Genomic DNA, 17848 nt, shown 5'->3' with positions numbered 1-17848 from the left:
ACACACTAGAAAAGGGCATCAGATTCCCAATTACAGATGGTTGTGAGCCACCATGTGGTTGCTGGGAATTGAACTCAGGACCTCTGGAAGAGCAGTCGGTGCTCTTACCCACTGAGCCATCTCTCCAGCCCAGGAATTGGCCTTTGCACGTCTCCGGTAGTCAGTAAAGCAGGTTGAAGTGTAAACACATTGGTGGCCCCGAACCCATAGACCTGCAGCTTCCATATGGGGGTAGGGGCCAGGGCTGAAGAAATATCCCCCATCTTCTGCCTCCCACAGGCCTTAGAGCCTTGAGTTTGGGACATGAAACTGCTCTACTAGCAGAAATAGGTGTAGGGTGGAGGTGAGGATCCTGGGGGGAGGGGGAGGCAGGGGATTGGATGTCTTGAAACTCTTCCTTTTTCCTTAAGAACCGAGAACTGCAGATTATGCGTAAGCTGGACCACTGCAATATCGTGAGGCTGCGGTACTTCTTCTACTCCAGTGGGGAGAAGGTGAGACATTGGGAATCTGAGGTGTGTAGCCCTCTACATTGTGAATGCTATCCACTTTCTTGCCTGCCTTTCCCAGAAGGTCCTCTGTGTTCCTTACTGTTCCTTCCCCCCTTAAATGCCTGACATCTCTCCTTGGCTCTCCAGAAGGATGAGCTGTATTTGAATCTGGTGCTGGAGTATGTGCCCGAGACGGTGTACCGAGTGGCCCGCCACTTCACCAAGGCCAAGCTGATCATCCCTATCATCTACGTCAAGGTAGGCAGGCAGGCTGCTAGAGCACAACTGTCTGGGTTCCTTCACTTCCGAGTTGGTCTTTGGAGGCTTATGTTCCCTGTCCTCAGTTCTGTAGCTTGCAGATAGGTTTGGCTAAGCCCAGGGGAGGATTAAGGCCAAGGGGGTGGAAAAGGAACTGCTCCACACAGTAGGACCAGTGTCATTGGGGTGGGTGGGAAAGCATAGAGTGCAGTAAAGATGTGCCAGAGAGCCAGCAGACCCCTCACCCCATATCACCTCTCGGCTGACTCTCTATGGCTTCACCACCTGGGTGAGCTGACACTGATGTGGGCTGTGCTTGTGGTTGCTGCTGCTTACATGCTGGGAAAGGAGTTCTCCAGTTGTGAGAGCCATGCTGTGGCTGTTACTCTGCTCAGCCAAGTGCAGAGCAGTTCCAGACTGAGACCCAGGCCTTGCTTTTGAAGAGCTGTTTGGCTGGACATGGTGGTGCACATCTTTTATCCCAACACTCAGGATGCAGAGGCAGGAGGATCTCTTGAGTTCAAGGCCATCTTGGTCTACATAGTAAGCTCCAGAACTACATAGAGACCCTGTCTTTAAAACAAAAGCGTGGTGTTTGGTGAGGTTACAGGCACCATCAAAGAAAATGACACAGCTGAGGAGCTGCTGCTGTGTAGAGAGTCAGCAAGTGCTGGAAACTGAAAGCCCTCCTGACTGGCCTGGGGGTGAGAAAGAGGAAGGAGTGCTGGGGAGGAGTAGTGTCCTGATGGAACAGGAGGGGGTCTGGAAGCAGCTAGAGTCTATGCTTCAGGTACTGCCTTAGGTCCAGGAGACAGGAGCTTTACGCCAAGGTCCTGGCTGCATGCGCTGGTGCATGTTTGTAATCCCAGCACTGGGGAGGCTAATGCAGGAGGATTTCAAGTTCAGGGCCAGCTTGGAATCCAGTCTGTCACCCTGTTTTGAAAGAAAAAAAAAACCTAGAAAGGTTCCAAGGGTAAAGGTGTTTGCTGCTAAGCTTGAGGACCAATTCCTGGGACACAAATGATGAGCCGGCAGCAGACCTGATTGCTACTTGTGGTCTCTGGCACGTGGAACCCCTCCCTCCAGAGGCAGTCATGTACACACAACCAAAATGTTAAACAAACGAAAAAACAAATCAAAACTGAAAACCTTACTTAGGTTCTGGTCAGTGGGAGTGGGAAGGCAGGAAATGAAGCTAGAGAAGACCTGTGCATGGGAGCTGCTGTCAGCGAGGGTGGGTGGGGACTGAGGCCCTCTAGAGCTGGCGGTTTTGGTGAGAGGGGAAGCAGAGTGCAGGGCCCACAGCCTGTGTTACGGCAAGACCTTCTGGTGTCAGTCATCATAGGGGTAACTGCAGCAGCAACATTTCCTCATGTGGGGGCCAGGCCCAGTGTCAGGCATCCTCAGGCTTCAGAAATTGGGGCCTGGCTTCCTAAGTCTTCCATGTGACTGCAGCAGGCATTAAAGTTCAGAAACCAAGGGTTTACAACAGTTGAGCTGAGGCCATGGGGCATCCAGCGGGGACAGTGGCATAATATGGGTCAACAGTGTTGAGTGGGAAGCAGTGGGCTTGGGTTGAGCCGTGCCCTGCCCTGCCGTCCTAGGTGTACATGTACCAGCTCTTCCGGAGCTTGGCCTACATCCACTCCCAAGGTGTGTGTCACCGTGACATCAAGCCCCAGAATTTGCTTGTGGACCCCGACACTGCTGTCCTCAAGCTCTGCGACTTTGGCAGGTAGGTCTGTCCTGCAGCCTGTGGGGTGCCTGAAGGCGTGAAAGAACCTCCAGCTTGCTTCCATGCTTAACCCTGCCTGTCTCTTCCCACAGTGCAAAGCAGCTGGTTCGGGGGGAGCCCAATGTGTCCTACATCTGCTCTCGGTACTACCGTGCTCCAGAACTCATCTTTGGAGCCACAGATTACACCTCGTCCATCGGTCAGTTGGGGGAGGGGCTGGGGAGTGACGGGCTGAGTGATCAGGGCCTGCCAGCTGTCCTTCACTGGTGTTCCCAGGCTGAGGCGGCTGGAGCTGCTGCACCTTGTTAGAGAAAGCTGCTTGCAGCTTCCCAGGGGCTCAACAGCTGGCCACGGCAGGGCTGGGATTTCAAGTCTGACTTGGCTACAGAGTTCATCTCCACTTAGAAACTCCCAGTCAGCCTCTGGTCTCAGTTGGAGGGAAGGGGCTGGCGGTAATCAGAACTGTTCCCATAAGGGTATGGCCTGCTCCCAGGGACTGCCTTGTTCTGTTTCTGAGCGTAGCATTCCCTTCTTCCAGGCTTAAGGGGAAGGCTGAAACGAGAGAATGTACAGGAAAGTAGGGTGAAGGAGTGTGTCAGCCTGAGGGGCTGGTGAGGCCCTCAGATGGGAACATGTACCAGTGCAGGTCACGGCACACAGTAGGGAGGGCTGAGCAGGCCATAGGCCAGGTGGTGAGCAGCTAGCTCAGGATAGAAAGCTTTCTTGTGGCCCAGAACGCACAGGTGCCAGTGGGCAGGGTCAGGCCATGTGCTAGTCTAGAGAAGTAAAGAAGGCGTCAAAAGATTCATTGGGATCCCTCATTACTGAGGGCGCGAGGGCCATAGCACACCTAGACTGACGAGCACAGCCTGAGCCAGTGCTGCTGCAGTGTGTGGGGCTCACCATGAGGAGCAGTGTGCTTACTCTACCCTTCCCCTTCAGATGTGTGGTCGGCTGGCTGTGTACTGGCTGAGCTACTTCTCGGCCAGCCCATCTTCCCTGGGGACAGTGGGGTGGACCAGCTTGTGGAGATCATCAAGGTGAGTTCGAGGGCAGGGCCAGAGCCAGGGAAAGCAGGGGTGGGCCCGAGGAAAGGGGCTTTGTCTCAAACCCTCACTTTACAGGTACTAGGAACGCCAACCAGGGAACAAATCCGAGAGATGAACCCTAACTATACGGAGTTCAAGTTCCCCCAGATCAAAGCTCACCCTTGGACAAAGGTAGGGGCAGAAATGTGGACTTGCACAGCATGGCTGAAGGGTGGGTCCCCTTGGAGACCAACTGCTCTGGGGACCTGGCTTAAAATCATGGTTTGCAGAGTGGAGAGATGGCTCAGTGGTTAAGAGCACGTTACTCTTACACAGGATCTGGGTTCAATTTCCAGCACTCACATGGCGGCTCACAAGCACCTGTAAGTCTAGTTCCAGGGGGTCCTTACTGGCATGCATGTGGTTAACACAGATGTGCATAGGCAGAACATTCATATACAGCAAGAAAACAGATGTCTCTGAAGTTATCCAGGGAGGCAGTCAGCATTTTGTGATTGTGAAGTTTATAGAATTTTAAAAGTTGAGAACTCATAGGTAAATACAAGATTCCCATTTATATGGTGACAAGTATGCACCAGGAGTCACAAGCCATGGACCCTGAGCCAGCGCCCATCTCACTGTCTGTCTCCTTACCAGGGAGGTGGGTGTTTGGGAAGCAGGCTGCCACAGGGTGTCACTGCGCCTCTCACCTCTGAATCAACCCACAGGTGTTTAAATCTCGGACACCACCTGAGGCCATTGCACTCTGCTCTAGCCTACTGGAGTACACACCATCCTCAAGGCTCTCCCCACTCGAGGCTTGTGCCCACAGCTTCTTTGATGAACTGCGGAGTCTTGGAGCCCAGCTCCCCAACGACCGCCCTCTTCCCCCCCTGTTCAACTTCAGTCCTGGTGGTGAGCATAGCCTGGGGCCAGCAAGATGTCGGGAATGTGGAGAGGCTTGGTGTTATGCAGGAATGGGGAGCTGAGAGGGTACAAGGTGGCCCTGGCTCAGCCAGGTGTCTCCACATTGTGCCCTTTCCACTGTTAACTTAAGAGTCCTGTGGCTAAAGTCTCTTCTACCTGGCCTTGCCAGTAACTGGGTCCTTGTTTGGTGCCCCATCCTAACCCTAACTGGCTTTCCATACGCTTTGCCTCTCCTTGACTGAATATGTCAATTCCTGTCTCTAGAACTGTCCATCCAACCATCTCTCAATGCCATTCTCATCCCTCCTCACTTGAGGTCCCCAGCAGGCCCTGCTTCTTCCCTCACCACTACCTACACCCCATCCTCACAAGGTAAGCTGGGAAACGTATGTGCTGAGGGTCAAGGAAGGGTTGTCCTTGGTTTTGAATATTTCCTGTGGGTTTTGAGTTGTTGACATCTGATGGCACAGAAGGCATATTTTAGAGTATGTCAGTAACCGGCTTTGCAGGGCGGTATTGCCTACATTTGTGCTTAAATGCCAACTGGAAGACCAAACATTTCTTTGGTCTGAGCAAATAAACAAAAGTTGCCCACATTTGAAGATTGGGCATTCTGGGTAAAAACCCAGATCTCCTGTTTCTTAGGGGAAGAAGATGAGGCTTGGCAGCCATGGGTCTGCCTTTCTCCTGACAGCGGCTGGAGTCGTGTCCAGCTGCCCCGTCTTCCGTGGAGCCTGGCTCCTCGGTGTAAGCCACTTTGGTGTCAAGCTGGCCCTTTGGCATTTCAGTTTGTAACCTTGAACCCAGAGTGACAGCTGTCAACTTTTTGCATAGTGTTTTGAAGCAAGTTATTCTCTTGTGGTGTGGGGGATGGAAAGGCCGACTTCCCTCTCCCCTCTCCTTCCCTCAGCTTTAACTGAAGCTCAGACTGGCCAAGATTGGCAGCCATCTGATGCCACAACTGCTACCCTCGCTAGCTCTTCCTGAGGGCCCCACCGACTACCCCTCCACGTCCATCTGGGAAGGCCCAAGTGGCGCTGGGAAGGGGGCCACAGCCCATCAAGCTCCTGCCCTGGCTGGGCCCCTAGACTAGAGGGCAGAGGTAAATGAACTACCCCCAGCATCTAGGCCTCCCTCACCAGCCTAACCTCTGTGGTGGGCTTTTTAAAGAGGATTTTAACTGTTTGTGGGGGAGGGAAGAAAAGGAAGGATGGGGTTTGGGGGTATGAGGACCTTCTACCCCCTTGGTCCCCTCCCCTCCCCCAGGCTACCACTCCTTCCCTTCCCCCCTCTCCCATGTCCCTTGTAAATAGAACCAGCCCAGCCCATCTCATCTTCCCTTCCCTGGCCCCCTGGGTGTAAATAGATTGTTATAATTTTTTCTTAAAGAAAACGTCAATTCACACATTCAACTTGCCCCCTCTCCCCCCAGCTGTACCCCTTCTTGTCCTCTGCTCCCAAGGCTTCCTCCCTCTCCCCATCCTGGAAGGAGGGGAGTAGAGAGAGTCCCTGGTGTCTTTAGTTTCCACAGTAAGGTTTGCCTGTGTACAGACCTCTGTTCAATAAATTATTGGCATGAAACCCTTCTCCCTGTCTGGCTGCCTGTGTCTACAGAGTGAGGGGTTCAGGGTTTGGAATCAGTTCCACTTGAGGCAGGGGGATACTGAGAGGCCAGAAACCCTTGTGCCACTTAATGCTTGACTACCACAGGCGTGGAACCTGCCCACTTCCTGGCACAAACTCTGTGTTAGCATCCTGGGTGCGGAGTGAGAGAGCCTGGCTGATGAGCCTCTCAGGTCCAGCGTCTAACTGCCTGTGGACTCAGTGGATGGCTACGTATGCAGATGGGCAGACTCCCAAGGTGTAAGCTGCCCTGTTTGAAGCATGGCACCCACTTGCTTCACTTCTCTTACGGGTAGTGGGAAGGAAGGTGGAGGTTGAGAGTTTAGCTCTTTTCTCTCTTTCTCTCTCTGGTTCTGAGCTGGTCTTCCAGAATAGCTCAGGCTTTCCTGGAACTCAAGATCATCTTGCCTTAGGATCCCAAACACTGCGATTACAGGCTTGTGCTACTCTGCCTGGCTCTTTCCCTTGACTTTTAAAATATGCTGGAGCCAGATGGTGAGAACCATGGGCAGAAGGAGATGGTATCTCTACATGGTGCCAAGCAATGAGTGGGTAGGATGTTCCAGAAAGAGAGGGGACCTGGGAGGGAGCAACTGCGGGTCCTCCTGATGGATTACTGATGCAGAAAAAGTAATTTTGGAACATATCCTTGAGGGGAGGGCGATTTGGGTCCCTGCTAGATGCTTACATCAGCCCCAGGGGTACCTTTCTGCTCTGCAGGACTGATCTCATCCTCCTTTCATTCCAACCAGTTAGGAAGCAGGGAGAGCTCTGGGTCAGGGATGGACCAAGTGTTCTCTGGGGTCCCTGAGGGGTCAGGTCTTACAATAATAGAGACGGGACTAAGAACTACATTCTCATCTCACGGAGCCTCCACCCATTCTGCAACCCTGGCTAGTCTCAGTGCTGCGTCCTTACTTGCACAGCCAGGATGGTACACAGGTCCATCTCAGGCCTGAGAGACACCAAGTGTCCTGCCTGATACTGCAGCTGTAACTGGATGGCCTGCCTGAAAGGTTATTTTCCTCTTGTGCTGGCAGTCTCCTACTTTTACTTCAGGAACTGGCACCACTAGGAAGTCTCTTCCACTGTCCCTGCACATCCCCACCTCAGCCCAGGACTCCTTAGACCCAACTCTCCTTTAGCCTGCCGCACCATGGCCTGTGCACACAGGCTTGGGCACACAGGCACAATGAGCCACAGGCAGCACTGTCTGTATAGGGCAACTGTCTGTATTCAGTCAGTTGCCCCTACTGGGCTGAGCATGCCCGAGTGTGGAGCTGTGACTGGTTCATTCCTGGGCTTTTAAGGTCACCCAGGCTGGGCTGAGTACTGGGGTCACCTACAGATTTCATACTGTCAAAACTGAAATGAAGCACGCCTCATGAAACTAAGTGCCTTCCTATACCAGGTAGAGCTAAGTCCCAAACACCCCAAGTTCTTGGGGAGGAGGAGCAGGGGGGGGGGAGTTTTAAGCAGAAGATCTGAAGAGGTATATGGGAGTGTCTGGCACAGGTCTGGCATATGGTTGGTGCTCAATAAAGGTTACCTGATGTTGCTGAGCACCGGGTGATGCCGTGCAAAGAGCCTTGGCAAACCCCATTCTGCAATGCAGTTGGTAAGGACTCAGACAGATCCCATCACTTGTCAGAGCTTCAGTTTCACCTGGGGCAGGGAAAGGTAACAGGAGGAACCCTGAGGAGTCAGCAGTTAGGAGAGGCCAACAGGGTGGACCCTGACGTGTGGATGCCAGGTTAGCTTGCCAGGAGGGGTCCTCTTCTCCCCTGAGGTGCCCAGACACAAGCTAGTAAGCAAACCCCTTTTCTCATTGCTCTTGCGCCGGGTCATACAAAGGCTGTGTCCAACTGCAACAGTCCGCTTGCCTCACTGGCCCCCAGTGCTGCCTGGCATAGCTGCAGTGTGTCCTCCAGTGCCAGCGGCTGGGATGTCTCAATGATGGCGATGGTCTCCCCAAGCTCTGTGCACATGATAGTCTGCTGAGGTTCAGGGGGTGGGGGTGGGACCGGAGAGGGTGATCTGGGAGGCTGCAGGGTCAAACTCCTTGCTCGGGCATGGACCCTCTGATGCAGCCGAAGGCCTGCCATGGCGCGGAACCAGCGGCCGCAGGTCCCACAGTAGTAGGGGCTCTTGTTGTAGAGACCCGTGATGGGAAGGCGAGGGGCACGTGCAAAGGCCACAGGCCGAAGGTGTAGCCGCCGGTGCTGCTGCAGGTTGGAGCTCTGTGTAAAGCGCTTGCCACAGTCCAGGCATTGGTAGGGACGCACTCCTGTGTGGGTCAGCTGGTGGCGGCTGAGGTTGGCTAAAGAAGCAAAGGTCTTGCCGCAGGAGTGACACTGGAAGGGCCTCTCACCCGTGTGTGTCCGCAAATGGTTGCGCACATGGACGAGCTTCTTGAAGCCCTTGCCGCAGACCCCACACCTATGTCGGCGTTCAGGGGGGCCATGTACTGCGCGCCGGTGCCTGGACAGCCTGGAGGCTGAGGCGAAGGACTTGGGGCACTGTGGACAGGGCAGCTGGGCAGGTGGGGGCGGGGGTGGGGGCGTGGGCTCAGCTGGAGCTGGGGAGACCGTTGCTACCCTGGTGGGGGTTCCGCTTTTCCCAGTGTGAGTTCGTCGGTGGTACAGGAACTTGGTCATGTTGCTGAAGGTCTTGCCACAGCGACAGCGGTGCAGTGGGTTGGCAGTATGGGCCCGTCTATGGGCCACCAGTGTGAGCTCAGTGCCAAAGCCACGGCCACAGTCCACACAGAGATAGCGGGCTTCCCCACGGTGCAGCCGCTGGTGCTGCTCCAGAGAGGCAGCCTTCTTGAAGACCTTAGAGCAAGTGGTACACTCATGGGTGCCACCCACGTGGGCCCGGCCGTGAGCCACCAGCCGGTTCGCTGAGCTGAAGCTGCGCTGACACTGGCTGCAGTGGAAGGCATGGGTGGCTGAGGCTGGGCCGTGAGATGCCCTTCGGTGTTTGCGGCGTGCCCCTGAAGAGGTACAGTGCTGTGGACAATCCCCACAGCTCTGAGCTGAGTCAGCCGTGGACTTGTCGCCTCCCGTGTCATCAGCAGTGAGCTCTGAGGATGCTTCCTCCTCATCCGTCTCTTCATCATCGTAGTCTTCCTCCTCCCCCTCTTCCTCATCCTCCTCCTCCTCTTCTAACCCATTGTGCTCTTCTTTCTCCAGGGAGTCAAAGTGGGTGCCCTGATGCTCCAAGAACTCCTCAGGGGTGGCACAGAGGGTGGAACACTCAGGACACTCGTAGGGTTCCATCTTGACTTCTGGTGGTGGTGGTGGTGGTGGTGGTGGTAGTGGTGGTGGTGTTGGGGGAGGCAAAGGAGACGGTGGCTCGTCCGCTGCACTGGAAAGGTGCTGAGTTTTGCGATGAGCTACCCACAGCTCAGGTGAGGGGAAGAGCTCTTGGCAGTCTCCACACTGGTACTGGATCTGGCTTGCAGACTCCTGCAGGTGGGCATCCTGGTGGGCGAGGAGCTCGCTGGGAGAGAGGATGAGCTGGCTGCATTCACCACACTGGAAGGGTCCTTCCCCAGTGCTAGGCACTAGCTCAGGCTCCAGGCCTGCGTCCTGGGTGGTCAGCGTTTCCTCCTCTGACACGGTGAGCAGGTGTTGTTCCTGGTGGGAGAGGACTTCCTCCAGGGTGTTGTAGAGGCTGCCACACTCAGAGCACATGAACTGGTGGTGCTGGAAGAAGAGGGACGAGGCAAGGGCCTCTCCAGAGGTCATCTCAGTCACCGCTGTCACCATCTCTGCCAGCTCTCCTGACACGGTGGGTGAGATTTCCACTGCTCCTGATGATTGTGTTGGTATCTCAGTTGCCTCTGCCACCATCTCTGCCATTATGGGGAAGGCAGTGCCTGGAAAAAGAAGGGCAGAAGCCAGTGGCACACCAGGAACCCAAGGGGAGTGTAGGATGTCTCAGGTGTTCCCTAGCTCATTCCACTACTCACCAGTCTGTCAGTCAAGTTGTAGTTAAAGGTTTATGCCTCAGCCTTTCATGGTCTCACGTCTCTGAGTCTGTCGTAGCCACTATAGTCAGGTATCTGTAAGACAGTATGGACACCCTGCAGCCTGGCCTCTAACTCTGCCCTCTCTCAGAAGCCCAGTGACAGCTTTTGTAAGAACACACACAAACATTCTCATTCCCTCTCTGTCTGTGCTTTCTGGCCCCTCAGCCTTTACCCATGCAAGTTCCTCTGCGTAACACCTTTCCTCCGCTCCTGTAGCCCCACAGCAAAGCATTTAAGGGAACAGCGGGGACTAGGCTTCCCTCAGCTTGAGTCTGAGCTCTCCCACTTTACCTCCTCTCCCTTGAGATCAATTTTCTCACCGGTAAAATGGAACTAAAGTCAGACTGACCACAAGGCCTACGGGAGGCCAGGCACTTGGTTAACAAACATCAATGCTTGGGTTTGTTTGCAACCTAGGCTGGCCTCAAACTCACTGGGCAATAGAGGGTAGCTTTAGAGCGACCCTGCCTCAGCCTCCCCAGCAGTGGGACACTGTATGTGTACTTCCACACTTAGCCCCAGGGATACAAAACTCTCCAACCTGACAGTCCAAGTCCTAGGCTTTTAGTCTGGTCTCAACCTAATCCAGCCCCTTTCACACAACAGGAACCTACAGTCCATTCCATGAACCCACCTTAAGCCTTCTGCTCTAAGCCCTACAATTTAAGGAGATTTTATTTATTTTTATACTTTTTTTTTTAATTGGGGGGCGGGGAGCATGTGTGTGGAGTGAGATAACAACTTGCAGGATCTGGGTCTCCCACCATGGGGCTCTGGCGTCAAACTCAGGTCATCAGGCTCAGTGCCAATTGCCTATACCCACTGAGCTACCTTATAGCCCCCCCACCACCATTTTTTGTTGTTGTTTATGTTACTCTGTGCCTGCATGCATGAGCACACATCATGGCATACATGTAGCATACAGAGGACAACTTCATGGCATTCGGAGCCCATTCTTTCCTCCCAATGATATGTGAGTTCTGAGGATTGAACTGGGGTCATCAGGGCTGCAAGGCACACGCCTTTACCTCCTGGGCCAGAAAGATGGCCCGTTTTTGTTGTTGCTGTTGTTTGAGACAGATTTTCTCTGTGTGGCCCTGGACTGTCCTAGAACTCAGATCTGTAGACTGGGCTGGCCTTGAACTCACAGAGATTCACCAGCCTCTGCCTCCCAAGTGCTGGGGTTAGAGTTGTGCACCGCCACTGCCTTGCTGGTTCTGTTTTGGACAGAGAGTCTATGTATAAAGGCTGGCCTTGACCTCAGTATGTACACGGGGACGTCTGGTTCTCAGCCGTGTTTCTTCTGCCTCCCAAGTGCCAACGGCCACTTTCCTTACCTCTTTACTTGTGCTCATGCCAGGGGCATGGAGACTTTAGCTGGTAGCCCTGGCGTACAGGCTGCTCATGTACTGCTCCCAGAGGGCAGGGATCTTAGCCTCTTCACCAACGAGGTGTTTCCAGTGCCAAGAAAGGTGCCCAGCACATAGTAAATACACAGACTCATTCAGTGATGAGCTAAGGCTCCCTATAAACGATGTCCTGGGACCTTAACCATCCCTGTGCATACTACATGTCTACCCATTTTATGCATTTCCATGATACATAGCCCAGTACAAGGCCCTGTTACTAGTTAATGACCAATAAACCATTTGCGGATAAATGACTTGCTAAACCAAACTTTCCTTATCTACCAATTCCAAAGGCCCCATTAAGTGGGTTTATTTTGAAGCATCTCATCATGTAACCCTGGCCTATCGAGAACTCACTATGTAGGGCAGACTGGCCTCAAACTCACAGAAATCTACCAGCTTCTACCTCCCCAGTGCTGACAGTGAAAGCGTGTGCCACTACACCTGGCTCCTCATTAAGTCTGAACCAGTCCATAAAGGATTTTCTTAGAAACAATCAAATGGGCTGGGGGTCGGGGAGGTTAGCATTCTGCCTTAGTTACAGCCTCACTGCCAAGACAGAACTCCCCTGGCTTGGATCAGAGCATGCTACATGGCTTGTAGCAGGTAAGGAGTGGAAGCACAAACTTTACAAAGTATGGATGAGCTCACACACAGAAAAACATGGTGCACAGGACCCAATCCTATGTGCTCTCTGAATTTCATCCAACTCAATCCTTCCAAAACTCACTTAACTTGCACACAATCCTAATAATACTGTCCTTCTAGAAAGTAGCACAGGTATCCCGAAATGGACACTTTTCCGCCTGCATTCTTTTCCCTCCCAGTCCTACACCGTGCCAGGGGGTAGGTGGAATTCAGCTAATACCTCTGTATACAGAAAGGAGATCTAAGCACCTACACCAGGGGCCTGAAAGTTCAACTTTCCCGCTACACTGCTTTTTCCCCTCCTACCAGATTCCTCTTCTCTGCAGCGTGAGAGCCCCCTGCAGGGGTGGGGTGTGCAAGCGAGCTCAAGCTGAGGCCAGCACAAGCAGGGGCTCCAACGACGCCTCTAGGGCACACAGGAAGGAGCTGTCGATCATCCCGCGCTGCTCCAGCCCCAAGCGCAGGCCCCAAGGCTCTCCGACCCTGAGCGTACCCTTCCCTCTTCCTCCACTCTCTCCCTACACCCAGCGCTCTCTTCCCCGCCCGCCCTGCGGCGCCCTCACCCATCTCTCTTACCTCCAAGCAGACCCTGCCGCTCTTGACACAGACCCTCCACTCCAGTAGTGTAGGACCCTTCACTATCCACGCCTCCCATTGGGCGGTGCTCTCAGGAGAGGCAGCCAATCAGAGCTGGTAGCGCAGGGCACGCGCCCTCGCGCCTGCGTGTTGGTAGTCAGGCGGGGCTCCGCGAGTTTCTCCACGCAGACACCAGTGCCCTGGAGGCGGTGTCCGGGGCCCGGAGAGGCGCCTGCGCAGTTCTCCCGGGCCGCTCCTTTCCTGCTGTTTGAAAATTCAGCGGAGAAAAGTGTGCATCCTTATAGAGCGAGGTCGCATAAAAGAACGTGGCGGTGCGAGACTTTGACAGGTGTTATCTCGTAGCAGAAGAGACTGCGCGTCTCGAACAGCGTAACTAAAAAGCCAAACACTTGTACTTTTCCTACGCCGCCTCAGTTTTTGCTTACGTGCAAAGTGGACTGGAATCACATCTCCTGAAAGGTTGTTGAAGGCATTGGATTTTGTCATACACGTAAAAATGTTCGGCTCGGGGCCTGATACACCGTAGTACTCACTATAGCCCACCCATCAGAGAAGCTTTACCGTTTATAAATAGCTTTCCCCTTCCTCCCATTTTTCGTCTGATTCAATGATATTCACACACAGAGCCCATACGGTGGACTCCACTGCCATCCGTTTCACAGGTGGAAAAGCTAAGGCCCAGAAAAGGGAAACAAACAGCCAGCATTGAGCCAGAACCTCCCGCCCCTTAGGGAGACAATTCCGGGGGTGGAAACCAGTCCTAGAAGAGACCTGTCTTAGGCACGTGCTGGTCCTGACCCTGAGTCACCTAAGTGGGGAGGAGGAGCGACCGTCACGCTCAAGGCCTCGTGTAGGGGACGTGAAGACACCCTAGCCTCCACTTCTGTGACAGGATTGCTCTCATAGGTGCAGGTTAGGAGGGGCATCTGGGTGGCTCCAAGACTCAAGAGGGCTCAGAAGCGATTGTACAAAGGCTGTTCTAACCGTGGGTGTGGGTGTCTATGATAGGAGGTGCTGATGGACGCCTTCGGAATGTGCTGCACACAGGGGTGGCAAGGTCTATTGAGATTTGGGAAGAGGTATCATTCTTCTGCTTGCGACCGGAGAATTTATAAATTGGGGCTGGGGAGCTGTATGAGGAAGAATTTCCATGTAGGATCTGAGAAAGCAGAGTTGAGTTGTAGGTTTCTGGTTGCCACCTAAGAATGGGGCATACTGTATTACAAGTCCTGATTATGAGCCTTGAGCGCTCCAGGGAGTCGGGACCCTCGTGACTGGTTTACTTTGCGCTGCCAGCTGTTGGCACTGGTCATGTGGGTGTCTAGGTCGTGATCAGGAGGAAGAGGTAGTCTGTGGGATGAATAATTCCACCAGGTTGTGTCATAGGATTCAGGGGACACACACCGAGCCTGAAACCACCATCAAGAGCAAGACACAGCGAGGTTTTCCTCTTGCGCAAGCGCAGCACGGGAGAGTCCGGACGCTTGGGTTAGGGGCGGATCTGGAGTCCTGGAAGGGGTGGAGCTTGAGGTCTCATTCTGCGCTTGCGCCGTAGGGGCGTGGCGGTCGCACCTGCGCGAGTTGGGCGAAAGAGGAGGAGCGAGGTGACGCAGGCGTAATAATAGAGAAGGTGCCAGAAAGATCCAAAACAAGTGGCTGCGGCCGTCGCCCAGAAGTCATCGGACGCTGGAATCTGGTGAGGATAAGAGAGGCCTAAAGGCGACTGGTGGAGGGTAGCTGGAACCACTTGGGTGCTCGGGTGAGGTGCAGGATCGAGCGCCCTTTCAGGGAGGGGGGTCGGATTCAGACAGTACCACCTGTGTTGCGCTCAGGGTTGTCTTGGTCGGTCTCACTTGCAGGGGGCCGAGGGTCACTTTTGAAAGGTATCACTTGAGTGGGATGTTGGAGCTAGCTGGAAGGTACTAGTGGACAGAACCCGAGGGCTATGTCCGGACATTTGCCATCCAAAGTCACCGGGCAGTGGACAAGGTGCCCTGCAATGGGCCATGTAGCTCATTCGAGCTGGTCGTCTAGGTCAGTCGGTGGCAAGTTCGAAACGTACTACCCAGAAAAGGGCATCTGGGCTTGGCCCTCCCGACAGGTCTGTGGACCGGCGGGGTCTAGTGTTCGACCTGTTACTATGGGATCTCAGGCGATACCATTCCTGTCCGTGGGAGGGAGAGAGGTTGAGACCGTTGAGGGTGTGGGGGCGACTCTGCCCGGAGACACCTCGCGGGGCCCACGCTCTGGCCTCTGTGGGCTCTGAGCCACTGTGTCGCTGACCACGACCTCCTCCCCGCCGTGTGGGTTCTAGGCCCTGGTTCTGAGCTTGTTCCGCACCCCTCCCCTGGGAATGGCGTTGTCCGGGTCGACCCCGGCCCCGAGCTGGGAGGAGGATGAGTGTTTGGATTACTACGGCATGCTGTCGCTTCACCGTATGTTCGAGGTAGTGGGCGGGCAGCTGACCGAGTGCGAACTGGAGCTCCTGGCCTTCCTGCTGGATGAGGCCCCCGGCGCCCCCGGCGGCCTGGCCCGCGCCCGCAGCGGCCTGGAGCTGCTTCTGGAGCTGGAACGCCGCGGGCAGTGCGACGAGAGCAACCTGCGGCTGCTGAGCCAACTCCTGCGCGTGCTAGCCCGTCACGACCTCCTGCCACATCTGGCGCGCAAGCGGCGCCGGCCAGGTAGGTTTTGAATAGGAAGTTGCAGAAACACCTTGTTCCCTCTGGGCCCCTGTACTTCCCTGATAAGCAAGTACACTCTCCCCTATTTCACAGCAAGAAAACTCAGCAGTGAGAGGGTATGGCTTAGGTAGAAGTGAGCTTGTGGGATTCGGCCATATCAGTAATGATTGTGGCCACTGTTTGTGGGACTTTTTATGCCAGGCAGAGACAAACCTTTCATAGGAAAGGTTTCATAGGCACTGTCACCTGACAGCCCTCCCCCGCCCCCAGGGAAAACAGCAGGTTCAGAGACTCTGGGTACCTTGCAGCATGTGAGGCCACAGAGAAGTTACAGCCAAGATGCCAACTCCACGAAACTTGTATTAGTGGAGGAGTCAATTAATAGTAAATAAGGAACTTAGCTTTGGATATGGTCGTAGAGAGGGATAGAGTACTCCAGAATGAGGAGAGGAAACCTAAAATTGGGTAACAACGAAGGAATACTTTCCTAAGAAGGTGGCATTTGAAATGGGGTGGGGGGCATGAAAATGTGTCACACGCAAAGCATATGTAGCAAGGATTCAAACCTGCCTGGCCTGTCTCCAGGGTTGAGGCCCTTGATTCTGGGGTACAAAGGGAGGAGCTGGGAGGGGAGGAGTCAGGTGCCAGGAGCCTGTTTGTAGGTGTGCTGTTGGGCTCTTTCTTGAGAGATAGAGTGAAGAGGTTGGGAAGGGGGAATTATGAGCTTTTCTGTCCCACAATAAGCCTGTGGGATTTGTGTAAGCAGATGGGCACCTCTAGGAATAGGCTGTCTGCTTTTGGAAAAATACTGTCTTGAGTGTCACCCTCAAGAAGCAGAGAGCCCTACTTATAGATCATGGGGCTCCAGAGTGAGCTAGAGATGGGGGCAAGTGCTATTGCAGAGACCTGGGCTATTGAAAGAGGAACCCTGGCAGCTGGAGCTGTTGACACGGGTTGAACCGCCCCATGAGTACTCTGTCCTGGGAGGCCTTTGAACAACATCTGGGCGGGAGGTGCTTGAGGAGGCGTGGGTATTTGGGTGTGACCTCTGAGCGGCTGGGTCAGGCATCCCGTGGCTGGGCATTCTTCCTAGGATGCGGGGCTGGGAGGTGAGGAGGCTGAGATAGCTTCTTCTGTTCTCTTTCCCCAGTGTCCCCTGAGCGATACAGCTATGGCAATCCCAGCTCTTCTTCCAAGAGGACAGAGGACAGTTGCCGGCGTCGGCGACAGGCGAGCAGTTCTTTGGATTCTCCTCAGAGTCAGTGGGACACAGGTGAGTCTATCCTGTGACTAATGTCCTGCATCCTGGTCCATCAAGGAAATGGCCCGAAGGGTTTTGTATTTTGCCGTGTGCCTGTGTTTATTGTTGCTATCGGAGGAAGAAGAAGCATGTGTCCTGAAGCAACAGGGTTGTGTCACAGGGACTCACTCAGATAGCATCAGGTTATGGCCTGTGACCCAGCAGTCATGGCTGGATATATTGCTAAGGCTTATTTTATGATGAATGCCTTTAACTTGTTAAATTATTGTATTCTAGTCAGTGTATACACACATGCACATCCATATTGTTTGTTTGTTTGTTTGTTTTTCTATAGCCCTGGCTGTCCTGGAACTCACTCTGTAGACCAGGCTGGCCTTGAACTTAGAAATCTGCCTGCCTCTGCCTCCTGAGTGCTGGGATTAAAGGCATGTGCTGTCACTGCCTGGCCACATCCCTGAAATTTATTTTTTTCTTAAAGAAAGAGCAGAAGGAAGGAAGGAAGGAAGGAAGGGAGGGAGAGAGAGAGAGAGAGAGAGAGAGAGAGAGAGCGCAATTTTTTAAAAGATTTATTATATATATATAAGTACATTGTTGTTGTCTTTAAACACACCAGAAGAGGGGATCCGATCCCATTACAGATGGTTCTGAGCCACCATGTGGTTGCTGGAAATTGAACTCAGGACCTCTGGAAGAGCAGTCAGTGCTCTTAACCACTGAGCCATCTCTCCACCCCTTATCCCCCACCCCCACCCCCGATTTTTAATTATGTAAAACTTTAAACATTCAGAAAAGTTAAAAGATAGTACAGAGAGGTTGGAGAGATGGCTTGGTGGTTAAGGGCACTGGCTGCTCTTCCAGAGGTCAAGGGTTCATTTCCTAGCACCCACATGGCAATTCACAACGGTCTATATCTGTATGGGATCTAATTGCCTCTTCTGGTATGAAGACAGACATGCAAACAAAACACCCATATACACAATGTGAATAAATAAAGCTTAAAAAAAAGTACAGAGAATATCTTCACTTGGATTGAGGGATGACTAACATTCTGTGATGTGTGTGTGTGTGTGTGTGTGTGTGTGTGTGTGTGTGTAATTCTGAGGTTTTCATTGAGCCCTTTGGAAGTAAATTTCAGATATTGTTAGACCTGCCTC

At 53.5% G+C, this 17848-nt stretch overlaps 3 protein-coding genes across 5 annotated transcripts in view; 2 read left to right on the top strand and 1 right to left on the bottom strand.

Moving 5' to 3' along the window:
* Gsk3a (glycogen synthase kinase 3 alpha) overlaps positions 1 to 6025 on the top strand; it is a 9904-nt gene extending 3879 nt beyond the window's left edge. Inside the window, exons 3-11 of the mRNA XM_021167501.2 lie at positions 411 to 494; positions 639 to 749; positions 2354 to 2484; positions 2577 to 2683; positions 3427 to 3524; positions 3609 to 3704; positions 4241 to 4427; positions 4704 to 4811; positions 5350 to 6025. Coding sequence (XP_021023160.1) covers positions 411 to 494; positions 639 to 749; positions 2354 to 2484; positions 2577 to 2683; positions 3427 to 3524; positions 3609 to 3704; positions 4241 to 4427; positions 4704 to 4811; positions 5350 to 5426 — 999 coding nt within the window. The 3' untranslated portion in view covers positions 5427 to 6025. The remainder of the gene's footprint in view (positions 1 to 410; positions 495 to 638; positions 750 to 2353; positions 2485 to 2576; positions 2684 to 3426; positions 3525 to 3608; positions 3705 to 4240; positions 4428 to 4703; positions 4812 to 5349) is intronic.
* On the bottom strand, positions 2659 to 13250 carry Znf526 (zinc finger protein 526). 2 transcript variants are annotated; one of them, XR_002378362.2, is made up of 4 exons: positions 12732 to 13250; positions 10039 to 10131; positions 7612 to 9945; positions 2659 to 3036 (listed from the first exon to the last, which is right to left on the bottom strand). XR_002378362.2 is itself a non-coding variant. In XM_021167500.2 (3 exons), exon 3 carries the CDS (start codon positions 9926 to 9928, stop codon positions 7907 to 7909), a length of 2022 nt encoding a protein of 673 aa, XP_021023159.1. In that variant the 5' UTR covers positions 9929 to 9945; positions 10039 to 10131; positions 12732 to 13250; the 3' UTR covers positions 6026 to 7906. The 2 variants fall into 2 exon arrangements, 1 of the variants encoding a protein (XP_021023159.1); XM_021167500.2 differs by lacking the exon at positions 2659 to 3036 and having other exon boundaries at positions 6026 to 9945.
* Positions 13251 to 13417: 167 nt separating this feature from the next.
* Dedd2 (death effector domain containing 2) overlaps positions 13418 to 17848 on the top strand; it is an 18389-nt gene continuing 13958 nt past the window's right edge. The window contains exons 1-4 of one of the 2 annotated variants that reach the window (XM_029479316.1): positions 13418 to 13664; positions 14308 to 14448; positions 15067 to 15433; positions 16584 to 16706. In XM_029479316.1, coding sequence (XP_029335176.1) covers positions 15106 to 15433; positions 16584 to 16706 — 451 coding nt within the window. In that variant the 5' untranslated portion in view covers positions 13418 to 13664; positions 14308 to 14448; positions 15067 to 15105. Of the gene's footprint in view, positions 13665 to 13747; positions 13832 to 14307; positions 14449 to 15066; positions 15434 to 16583; positions 16707 to 17848 lie in introns of those variants that run through there. The other variant, XM_021167502.2, reaches the window with a different exon arrangement.

The sequence above is a fragment of the Mus caroli genome, chromosome 7 (genome assembly GCF_900094665.2).
Source record: "Mus caroli chromosome 7, CAROLI_EIJ_v1.1, whole genome shotgun sequence".
NCBI classification, from domain to species: domain Eukaryota; kingdom Metazoa; phylum Chordata; class Mammalia; order Rodentia; family Muridae; genus Mus; species Mus caroli.
This window is presented reverse-complemented; position numbering and strand designations above follow the sequence as displayed.